Source organism: Stegodyphus dumicola, chromosome 3 (genome assembly GCF_044657685.1).
Source record: "Stegodyphus dumicola isolate Sdum_Otavi_A_Nest chromosome 3, ASM4465768v1".
Classification (NCBI taxonomy): Eukaryota; Metazoa; Arthropoda; class Arachnida; order Araneae; family Eresidae; genus Stegodyphus; species Stegodyphus dumicola.
The window spans coordinates 270,931,535-270,944,035 of NC_140770.1; the positions used below are offsets into that span (position 1 = coordinate 270,931,535).

Genomic DNA, 12,501 nt, shown 5'->3' on the forward strand with positions numbered 1-12,501 from the left:
CTTAAGTAAAGTGATTACTTCTCTCCTGGGGACGTTTGTGAGGGCAGACCTACTTGTGCAGTTCTCTCTTATAACACAGCTGTAAATACTAGTATTAATAACTAAATGTTGGTGCCAAATAAAGGAAAGTGCATTGAAATATCAGAGCTTCTTTGGTCACTTCAAAAAAAAATGATTAGCATGTCATTTAACAACTCTCGGAACCAACGAGCCATGCACTAACGTGATCGGGGGGGGGAGAAGCAGGTAGTAAATGGGCGCAGGGCCTTCGGGCGACCTGCCGATGTCCGAACGCACTGACGAAAAGGTGACTTCGCTGTGAAAATACACATCGGAAATTCATTAAAATGCGAAATTTTAAAGTTCATTACATGGAGAGCACATTGTATAAAATATTTTCTCTCTTTTGTACTTCGTAAACTGAAGAAAAATAAATCAATGTTATTTAAAGGGACTTCTTAAAAGCTTTTTATATGTAGATTATAGAATACGAGTAAAATATAAACACATTCACCGACAGGTTTCACGTTTAATCTATAAATCATACGTTTTCCGTGAGTATAGTCATTCTCTAGCCACCTGCCAATCATCCGAGGCGGATTAGTCGGGTTGCGAATTATTCCGGCTTGTCTAAATAGCTGAGGTTGTTTATTGCAGAATGATGGCAAATTCTTTGTATAAATCATCAGAATAAAAAAAAAAAAAAAAAATTCATCGAAAAATACAAAATAAGACAGAATATTGCGTCGGCTAACAGTAATGATAGCAGATGATGTCATTGTAACTGGAAGTTTACTTATATCTAATCAATATAATATAAATAATCTGGAATATATGAACATTTCTAATAAATTCTGCTAATAACGATATGTTCAGTCTTAAAATTAAATCACTTATACATCAATTAATATTCTATTTCATAAGGATACTAATCGAAATACAATAGTGATTTAAACAGAAACAAACAGCATTTGCAGCGTGAAATAAGGAGAGAGGGTAAGAGCATGCGCTTGAGAGATTGATTATATTCTGCAATTAAATTAAATTAATCACCCATATTCAACTGCTTGAAAAAAATAATATTTCCTACTATTATAACAGATGATCTTTCTTTCCTATAATTTTTAACTGTTCTCGAATTAATCGTGATTTTATGTTCATCATGTATGTCCTTTCTTGTAATCCTCAGGTTAATCCAAAGTAATCTGTTTCGAAATGGAGTTAAAATGTTTCTAAAAACGTCCATAGTTTATTTAGAGATAGTAGCATATAAAAGATCTGAATTAACATGCAAATTTCAGATATTGATTTCATGCGCTCGGAATCAAATTGGAATAATACTGAATTTTAATTAAACGGGCACTCTTTCTGAAATATTCAGATTTGTCTCATAGCGTGCCAAGTTTTGAATTTAATGTATTTTGAGGCCAAACATTCTTCAAATCGACAAAACTTCTGCAAACTTTAAAAAAAAATATCAAATTGAGAAAACATTCCTTACATTAACCTTTTCATATTATTGCTATTTGTATCATCAGAAGAAACTTGTATATTTTAAGAAGACACAGTAATTGCTTTAAATTCTTCTAGGTGATGTGCACAAAAATGTCACTAGATTCTGAGGTAAAAGCATTAAAAGCTGTGCACAGTCTACCACAATTTAGGCAAGTAAAAGTTTAAAATTTTAACTGTTCAATATTATTGATTTTCTTGGGAAGCTATTTTACCTGTACATTTTTAAATTTCTAAGATGCGTATGTTTAAAATTTCACCACTTATTTAGAATTTCTAATATCTTATTCTAAATATAAAAGAAAATATATTTGTGTAACATTACTAAAACGTTTGTCGTATTCTGCAACAGCGCGTTAAAAATATTATTTTTTTCTGTTTCAGAGTGATAGGATCAATGTCTAACATTCCAGAGTTTTCAAAAGACTTCAACTGCCCACCAGATTCAGCTATGAATCCAAGAAAAAAATGCCGAGTTTGGAGACATAACTAAACAAATCCCTATTTCAGGATATAGGTGCTGTTCTGTTATCGAGACAGGAGTCATTGCCAAATTCTCTGCTAAATTCGCCAAAAGATTGATTTATGTCACCAGTGTGTATTTTAAAAATTGTTACAATGTTTACATTTTAAGAAAGTAAAAGAATGCATTATAAAATTGGCAACGAGAATACAAATTCTAAAGATGTAAGGGTCATTTTTGTCTTTAATATTCTTGTATTCGCCGTGGACTTGACAATTTGGAACTTATCTAATGATGAAACATCTTTCATGAAAGAGGAATAAAATAAGTATAATTTTATCGACCCCGATACTAGTTATTATACTCAAACTTTTGAAATGTTTATAGGACACTGCGAAACAGACTTCAGCGCGGCACTGAACGTAACCAATTAGATTCTTAGTTTAGTTAAAGGGCGGCAGCAGCGTACTCAAACGCAAATCCTTTCAGACATTTTAAATCATATTCGTAGTTTAATGCCTTCGCATTAATCTTAATTCACTAAATTCTATAATCGACTTTTTTATAATATTTTTGGTAAGTTGCATAATTTACATTAAAATATTTTTATTGTACGAATATCTGTTATGTTATTTCCTTCCTTGAATTTTTCTTCAGCTAAACCGTGTCGCAAATATTTTGGTAATTATTTCTATTCTTCGAATTTTTCGCCAGACCGTTAGCTTTTGGATACATCTGAATCCGATTCCGATAACAGAACAGTACCCAAAAATATGTTATTAATAATCTGGCAATATTAGTTTACCGTTACTATTCATGTACCTGAATTCGAGTATTGCATAAAAATGTTTAAATAATAGAAAGTCTATGAAGATTTTTTTTTTGGTTAAATAAAATATTGAAACTGTTTTTCGTGATTTTTAATCTATATATATATAAAGAAGAATGTCTGTTTGTGTGCGTGTTTGCGATACACTCAGTCACTACTATAGTTATCGTCAGCAAACTTTCTACAACTTTTTTCTGTGTCTTTGGAAAGATCGATGTTAATTTTTTTCCAAATAAAGTGTAGCTAAAATCAGAAATATTAATTAAAAACTCTGAAAACGCTAATTCTCGCCCTCATTTTCCCGAGTGGCGACAGTCTCGCACAGTGCAGCTAAAAGTCTGCTTTATTTCGAGAAATGTTGCCACTGATCGCTTTCAAATCGTGGAGTTTGTTAAGAAAAAATGTCTAAGTTTTACAATGAAATAAAAATAGCATTGCCAAATATTAAATACATTATTCCCGATTCCAAAAATTCGTGGGAAGCCATTTCGACTGTTTCCATTTTCGTATGAGTTTAATCAACCAAAATATTAAGCAAAAACTCTAAAAACACTAGTTTTGTTCCTGATTTTTCCGAATGGCAACAGTCTCGCGCGTTAGAGACAAAAATGCTTTATTTCGAATACTGCTCACTGCTACTGCTGACTTTAAAAACTGCTACTAATCACTTTTAAATCGTAGAGTTTGTTAATCAAAAATTTGTGAGTCTTGGAAAATCTGTATATATAAAGAAGAATGTCTGTTTGTGTGTTTTGTTTGTTTGTTTGCATTATTGATTTCCGATCTTATGATCAATTTTTTGTCACACTGAATCGACTAAAACTGAATATAGGTGAAGTATTGGATGGAACTTGAGCTTTCACGAGCTTTTGACTAGAAAGACGAAAATCATTAAATAACTGCATGCCATTGTGACTGACATAATGAGAGAGAATTAGTTTGTTTTTCTATCGAAAATTTTTATGTGGTTTTCATCTCGCCTCAGACTGAAGAATGTATGACTATGAATCATATTTTTTTCATCGTTATTAGAGAAGTATTACAGCGGTATCGTTCTCTCTGTTGTAGCATTTAAATCATTAGGATGTAGAGACATTGTGTTATTTTAAAGAAGACATGAAAAATTAACAATGCCCTCGCCGGGACTCGAACCTCGGATTTCTCGAATAGGCGCCGAGCGTGCTGACCATTATATCGCGAAGGCATGCTAAGAAGGCGGGAGAAATAAATTATAAAGATTCTTTGTTTATTAAATTTCAACCGCGAAAAACAAAACTGTTCACATATTATTCCCAAACAAAGTGACTATTCTTAGGGCAAAATTTCGTATTTGAGTATATTGTTTGACAAATGCTAATAAAAGTTAAAAAAATATGTATCTTCAAATCTTTGAACAAGGTTTACATCACGCTGCAAATTAATTAGCTCTATTTATAGAATTTTTTGGAGCGTTATATATGTTTGTTTTTAATGATAAAGAAAATAATGTAAACTTGGACTTCAAATAACTGAAATCTTTGCAACAACTGTGTAGTTGGACCGCATAAAATATCTTGAGAGCCGCAAGTGGCCAGCGAGCCGTCAGTTTGAAACTACTGCTTTAACACGTTCGCTGTCAGCACCTTTTTCAAAAACGGTTCCATCACGCCAACAAATTTTAATTAATTGTACAATAAAAATGCAAAGCATGTATTTATGGGAAAGATATTGAATTTAGATAATTTTCAATTGCTTGATTAATTATAGGAATGCAGTCACCAGCAGTATCACATTTAAGGCATAAATTTACCCCCTGGAGGTGGAATCTCTGTAAGTACATAGGAAAGCGTCCATGCCGTGTTACTAATTGATTATAGTCTTTATCGCAAAATATAGGCATAGTCTTCTTAATTATTATATTTGACAAGGCCTCTGATCTTCTAGGAGACACATTCCATTGATCAGACCAGGTTTTATACATGTGATCTTTCATTTTGCTAATTGTAACTTTTTTAGAATGTTGTAGATCACCTTCAGAGATCCCATCCCCCAGGGCAGCCTCCTTTGCCAGAGAATCCTCCCTCTCATTCCCAATGATACCAATATGGGCCTTTACCCAATGAATATTGATTGACATTTTATATTTTAAATTCATATAATCATTTTTAATTTTATTCATGATATCATTTTTATGGTTCGGCCGAGAGAGGACGACGAGTGCTGAATAGGCATCCGAGTATATATGAACTGTACATTTATAGATGAAATTGGATTTAATACATTCCAAGGCTTTATAAATGGCGTATAGCTCTGATTCATAAACTGAATTATGTTTATCCAGTATGTGTTTTTGATAATGGATCTCCAAACCATAAAAATATACGACAAACGCACATCCCACACCTCCCTCGAAACCGGACCCATCTGTATAGATTTCATATTCGCTGGTAGGCAATACATTGTAATCAAATAAAATACCATGTCTCTGTCTTGGATGAGTCGAATTATTGTCAATTTGGGCAAATGCGTTGCTTTCAACCTGGATTGATTAATTATAGGAGTTATATGGTAGTCGGGTTTCGCAATAAAATGTTTTATGGCAGTGCCAACAACGAGTACACTCGTAACGAGTATATTCGTAGTTGGCGGTTGCTTATAACATAGACTGATTATTTTTACAACAATTATTATAACAAAAATTATTATAAATTGCTTGATTATTTTACAGTTCCTATTTTATTTACATTATAATTACTTATATATTGTAGAATAAATATCTTGAATTGCGCCAGATTGTTGTATTTTCTTCTAATCTCCAAAGCCAGATACCTTCAAAGAACATGAGCATACTACGAGTTTGATCGTATATGGCGTAGGAATAACAAAAACGTATTACGAATTAACTCGTAGCTGACACCTAAACACAAACATCGACTAACGAGATAACTCGTGGTTGGCAGTGTGAACATGTTAAGCAACTAGGCAGCTGACGAACTATGAGGAACTGTCCAAAACGAAAAAAAATCCCTAGGAGAGGACATAAAAAAACGGCTCGTCTGTACATGAAACATGGGATTATAGTCTTCAAGAACCGGAAATTAATTCATTGTATTTGTTTGTTTTACTTGCTTTAATTCTTTTGGAACTTCGCGTTATAAGGATGGAAATAGATGTTTCAGTTTTGATACTTACTCTAGTGTTGTTGCTTTGCTTTGCATGTTTGTTGTACATATGATGTACGGATAAGACAACAGTTCGTCTGGTAGTTTAAGAAAGTTAGACTAATGTTTGGAATTATCCATATGGAGTTTAACTTTACAAAGCAAATGCTGTCATTAATTTCATATTACCGCAGGGTGTAAGAACCATCACAAACAGATCAATTAAATAAGATTCAGATGCAAAATACATGCGGATGTCACAGATGAGGCATTTATGTCACTGAAAAAATATCTTGCATTCTTTCCTTAACTTTAACATGGCGATTAAAAAAAATACATTTAAATTTTAAAAAATGTCAGATGCTATCAATTTTTATGAGTTGCACTGTTTGTTCAGTGGTGATTTCAAATGACAAAATTTTCCTTATCCAGAAGTATAGAATACGTTATCCCTTTGTACATGAAAGTTTCATACGCTGTTTCAACACTTACCCCGGAATGCCACTCGTCGTGGACGGACAGTGGATTTCTATTAAACTTTACATGCCTTACGATTTCTTTGTAAAGCCCAATCTTTAAATATCTGTGCACGTTAATGAGCCCCAAGGTTTGCACATACTAGAAACAAAAATTCAACTTTCAGAAAATCCTTCTGTAGTTTGGAAGACAGGTATTGTACTAGATTAGATAAAGAATTATTAGACCATGGCAAAGCACTCTAGGCTAGGCTTATCTGTTTACGAGAAGGAATGATTTCGTGGAAGACGTTCTAATTGAAATTTGTTCATATTCATGCTACATTTAGTGAAACTCGCGATGCAGATTGTGTGTTAAATTAAGTTAAGGTGTTAAGATTTGAACCCATGTCGAACCTGGTCTTATCCAGACCTTATCCAGTTTAAAACCTGGTCTTATCCGCTTGGCCACTGGTGGACCAAAGCCAGCGGCCAAGTGACCACCAAGCTTGGACCATAAAGATTTGGAGAATTTTTTCTCTGAAACATAAAATTTGTCGTCCTGTTTTCGACAGACTTGACACTGATGAAGTAACGACATTATATTTATGTGAGTGAGAAATTTCAGAAATGCTCTCATCGAAATTAAATATATGTCGAAAGGATCATAAAATTTTGAAAAGTTGTATTAAGAGTAAAGCGTACTACGTTTTCCAAACTAACTGGTTTTAAACTCTCCCGTATCTTGCCTAACTCTGATTTCAGATGCACGATTCATGCTCACTTTAAACTTTCGCATAAAAATAAAGGGGTACTAACAAAATAGCAATTGGGATCATAACAAAGCCAAAGTAGCCGGCTACTCCATCAGTCAATTATGCTCATTTACTTCATCTCAAATATGAAGTATTAAAAGAACTGGAACTGGAAGAGAATGAGACAACGTCTCTGAAACTAGCTAATTTTTATGTAGTAAACTTTTAAAATATGTATAAATAAAAAATATATATATTGTCGAAAATGTTCTGTGCAAAATATAATTGTCAGTTTAAGAAGGAAAGAAAACAGACAATACAGCAATCCAAATTTCATACATTACTGTTGCTTCTTTTAAAATACCCAGACTTCAATTAATAAGATTTGAAAAAAAAAAAAAAACTCGATTAAAATGCAAACTAAAAATTAATCATTCAAGGTTTGAAAGATGAAATGCAATTTCCAAAATTTCAGTTCAACAATGTCATTCATATCTGGCGCAATATAGTGATAATGAAATTTTAAACGAATAATATTTCCATCTGTGCAGGTTAAGTGATAAAATAAAATACGCATATTAGGTATAATGGTACTTACGAAAAAGCCCGTCGATCCATTTCGCCTATTAAAGGAAAAAACGCCAAACTACGCGATTGTTCGCCAAAAATGGAAAAGTTTCTTCAAACACGTTGGGTTTGGTGTAACCTTGATTACACGTGTTAGTTATTAGTCTTGAGTAAAGACTCCTTTTTTTCGCTCTAATACGCATTTTCGAAAAAAATGATTAAAATTTGGTACCTACTACAGAAGAGCATGCTGTTCGATATTTCCAAAGTTAATGTAACACACATGTGTTATTGTGTTAATTTTTATTTTAGCACATGTCTTAAACACGTTATTTTACACATGTGTTAATGTGTTAAAAATAAGAATAGAACGTTTTTTCTTGTATTTAGTAAATGAGTTTTTTGGTTTGGCGCCGCCTCTTGTGGTCGACGGGATTTTCCGTAAGTACCGGTATAAGACTTCAATGCAGCTCATAGTTCCGAGAATAATATACAACGTAAATCATTAGGGACTGGTTAGGAATTGAAACCATACCATTTGAAATCGTCAAACCCTTTGTTAATGGAAGGGACGAAGGTGTGGATTTCACGAGATGTGTTGAGGGGGTATTCTCTTGTTGTTGAGAGAGATTCATTTTCGATTCCTTCTGTTGGGGTGGAGAATCCCGATGCGACGAATCTTTCTCGGTTTGGTATCATTTTAGATGGTGAAATTTTATCCGCGACGAAAAACTGAGCTGAAGTTTCTTTCCCCGACATAGAAGAGGAAAATGAAATAAGTTACAATTAAAGAAACGCTTCCCACTTAACCAAGACCTTGCAACTTTGCCAGCTTATTCCTCTGTTAACTTTTTCTCCAGTCCAATGCATTTAACTGGCTCCAATTTGGCGACCGCCTCCAAATGAGCATACTAATTAATAACACTAACTTCTACAAAGCAGATTACTTAACGTCTTTTTCCCGTTCGATCATATGTTAAACGAAATTACTCAGCATTTAATAAAATTTATTAGCGCAAAAGGCGTTAGGCCAGAGGGGCTATGAATTGGTATTTTGCGTTGGTTCACAATAAATGTCGGTTCACTTTTCAAATTGTTGCAAACAAATATTAGAGCAATGTTAAAGCAATTAAATAATTTCGCGATTACAATACTTCCTTTTTACTTCGTACAAGGAAGTAATATAGGAGTACGTGCATTTAACATTGAATAAATGGATATCTCTTTAATTTGTATTTAAACTGAATAAATGTAATTGACCACTATGTTAGCTGCAACCGTAATTACATCATAATTTTGCTTTCCAGAAATCTCCAGAAGCAGAATTCAATAGTAAGATCTAGCGCGGCCAGTTAAAAACTATTTAAGGCCGAAGAAAGAGTACCTCAGTTTAACGGCGATTGCAATTAAATCTATCCAAGCAAATCATGCAATAGACAAAGTGCAAAATTATCTATATGCTGCAGAAGACAGGTGCACAAACTGGCGTGTAAAAATCAATGCTAGCAAGTCACAACTTTTAATCCTCAGCAAAACTAAGAAAAACATTGTTTTTAAAGATCTCTACCTTGTTCAAGAAGCTGTTCCTTTGGTAACAAAGGATAAATATTTAGAAATTATTTTGAATCAAAAACTCACATGATCCAACCACATTAAAAGTGTCAAGAGCAAAACCATGGTCATAATGTGCAAATTTCTGTCATTGGAAAATATTCAAATCTTAGCTTACGTACCAAAAGACATATCTATACCACCTGCATTCGACCAATACTTTGTTTTGCTGCTCCTGCTTGGAACACGGTCACTCAAATTCAGCTTCATCAATTGCAAGTAGTGCAAAAGGAATTTCTGCGCATTATTACTGACTCACACTTTCTTATCCGTAATGAACTTTTACATAGAGATTTAAAACTTGAGAATGTTCCAGATTATATCAAAAGATCTAATGAAAACTTCTTCAACAAAGCAGTGCAATGCGACTTCGTTAATTACTCTCAAGTCTTTAATTATGAAATTCTCTTCCAAGATAGAAGCCTCAGACCACTAGAAGGTCACACCTTCATGGGAGGAGATGACAAACTTTATCACTTAGCTCCTCAAATGATAGCTGTTTATACTTCCAATGTATCTGATTTTGATTGAAGTTTTTCTGTAGTATGAATATATTATTCTTGAAAATTGTTGTAACTGTTGTTGTGATTTTTTTGCAGTGTTGTGATGAAATTGTTTTGTTGTAACTTTGTAGCCTAAGTTGTTGATAGTATTGCTGTAGCGAATAGTGTTGTATCGTTGAATTGAATTGTGTTGTATTTAGTAGTTTTGATTGAGGTTGTTTTAGGAACTTGAAATTGTCATTGAAACCATTGCTATAAAGTATCTTTCTCATATTGTTATCATTGAAATTGCATTGTCTTGGATCCTTTTTGAAAGCTGCTCTGATCGCTCGTCATGTTTTGCGAACTTGTCTGTTCGGATTGTCTTGCACCGTTTGTTATTTCACTTTTTCTCCTTTTCTCCGTTTTCTCCTCTGAGATTTTTTTTCCACGTCCGGATTTCTTTATGTCATGTTCCCTTGGCCTTTAATTCTGGAACCGGCAACGTTGCTCTTCGCAGTAGTTCGGTCAGTTATTGAGTCTAAGACCATCTCAGTTCAGTTGTTCAGTTGTTTAGTTAGTTGCTTAGTTTGTTGGGATGTGTAGTTCAGCGTAAACTGAGATAAATCGGAGTTGGCCTTCTCGTTAGACATATGTTTTGCATGGGTTGTATTTTAACGATATTAGTAGTTTAAAATATAACTACCGATTATATATCGTGATATTTTAAACACTTGTACGAATTTACCTGAGGAAAATTCCAGCATTATTTTATAGTATTTCTTCTGATAAGAATAAATTTTATTAACCTTGTAAGGATTATGTTAATTTTATTAACAGTTAAATTTTAAGTTAAAGTTCCTTTCCTGTCAAATTCTTAACTTCAACTTACTACTTCCAGCCATAACGCAGTTTTAGAATCTTGCTGAATATTTAATGAGGAGGAGCGGTATTTAAACCACGAAGTTACTTACTGAGTCAAAGAGAATCAGAGTTTCTGATTTACGCGCGTCTGCTTTTTTAGCCACTCTCTCTCTCAAAGCTGTTATTACGCTCGGCCGTACTCAGGCCCCTGCTAAGCTTCGTAGTCAAATAAGTTAAGGAGCCAACTCGATTTGAACCTTGATAGCTTCGGCTATATTTCTTTAATTTTAATTTTAGTTTAATTCTTAGTCTTTTAAGTTCAAGCTCAAGTGCGGGCTTTGTTTGTACACTCCCAGGCGGAATTTTGTTAGATCTTATTGGCGTAATAAAGGGTTACTTACCCTTCTATCTTGTTGTTTCTTGTCACCGAACATAAGTGATTATTCGCTTATCAGTTCTTAATATTATCAACTAACTCCAACTTCCGCTGGTACACCTTGACTAAGGCAGCAGCTTTTTCCCCTTCACCATTCTTCTATCCTGTCCTCCTGGACATACTCTACTGCACTTATTCTACTTGAAGCACCCTTCTATGGGATACAAAGTTCTGACAGTTGGAACACAATATGAACTTTCCATGCTAATCTCGGCATACAGCGGAAGTTGCAGCTAATTGATAATATTGAGCCCTTGATTAGATAATTAATTTGTTGCAATCGTTTGCGAGATTGAGACCTTGCGAATCAAAGATATGCATTTGAGTGTTTGCCATCAAAGTATAAGCTTGAATTAACACTCGAACGCCAAGTTTTCGGTTTTATCCATTTTATGCACTCTTCCTGAGTTTCTCACTAAAATGATTGCGCAACTTTTGGTCTCGTTCATTCGCTTTACCAACACTTATGTAGGTTCAGTTTGGAATTCTAATATTCCTCTTTTCTGCCTCTCAGCGCGGAATGCGACCCTATGTTCTATGGTAATTATTGCACATCTGGATGAGTGCTATCACTCTTCTTAATTTGTAAAAGCAATTTAGAATCACCCTGTATATTTTGCCCTATCCAATAAAAGAAACTATACTGAAAACTGGATGATTTCTAAATTATAGTTCTAGTGTAAGGCATTTAAAGTATTGCTGAGAGCGAAAAATTGTTGTAACAAAATTTAAAAAGTTTAAGTAATGAATGAAAAAAATTATTTGATATAACTGACAAACATTCAAGAGGAACTAAAAAACTTAAAACGAAATTACACTGAAAGTCCAAATGTAGTGTTTGATTATTATGGAATGAAGCAAATAGAACTAATATTTAAAGCCGCTTAGAAAACAAAATTAAAATGCAGAAATTCTCATTAGAGCAAAGACAGTCATTTATGTTGTCGGGACTGAATTCAGAAATACATATATGCATGTGTCTATGTACTTTACATATGCACACACATACACATACACATGTACGATACACACGCATACATATGTACATACGCAAGTACGCATGTATGTGTATACACACTCACATATACACACATACGCTCATGCATTTCTAAATCCGGTCCCGATAACAGAAGGTAGAAACTGCATTTTTTTTAAAAAAAGACAGTTTTATATATTCCGTTCTACGGGGCCGTTTGACGAAAATTAACTTGCGTTTTTTATGTCTCGAAAGAGCAACATATAATATTGTTGCGCTCTTCTTTTCAGACACCACTTGTTACGTTATTATCTTCTTTCACGTTCGTACGGGGTTAGTATGGATTTAGAGTGAATAATGATGACAGTAGTTCTTGATGAAATATCGAAGCACACTTTATTGGCTAGTATT

The 12,501-nt window shown here is 33.7% G+C and overlaps 2 protein-coding genes across 3 annotated transcripts in view; one reads left to right on the top strand and one right to left on the bottom strand.

Moving 5' to 3' along the window:
- LOC118191220 (endothelin-converting enzyme 1-like) overlaps positions 1-2,884 on the top strand; it is a 121,257-nt gene extending 118,373 nt beyond the window's left edge. For both annotated transcript variants that reach the window (XM_085814140.1, XM_085814139.1), the window contains 2 exons: positions 1,591-1,664; positions 1,897-2,884. In XM_085814140.1, the coding sequence (XP_085670266.1) occupies positions 1,591-1,664; positions 1,897-2,005 (183 nt within the window). In that variant the 3' untranslated portion in view covers positions 2,006-2,884. The remainder of the gene's footprint in view (positions 1-1,590; positions 1,665-1,896) is intronic.
- The window catches only part of LOC146998342 (uncharacterized), a 255,903-nt gene that overhangs the window by 146,516 nt on the left and 96,886 nt on the right, over positions 1-12,501 (bottom strand). The gene's annotated exons all lie outside the window — the stretch shown is intronic.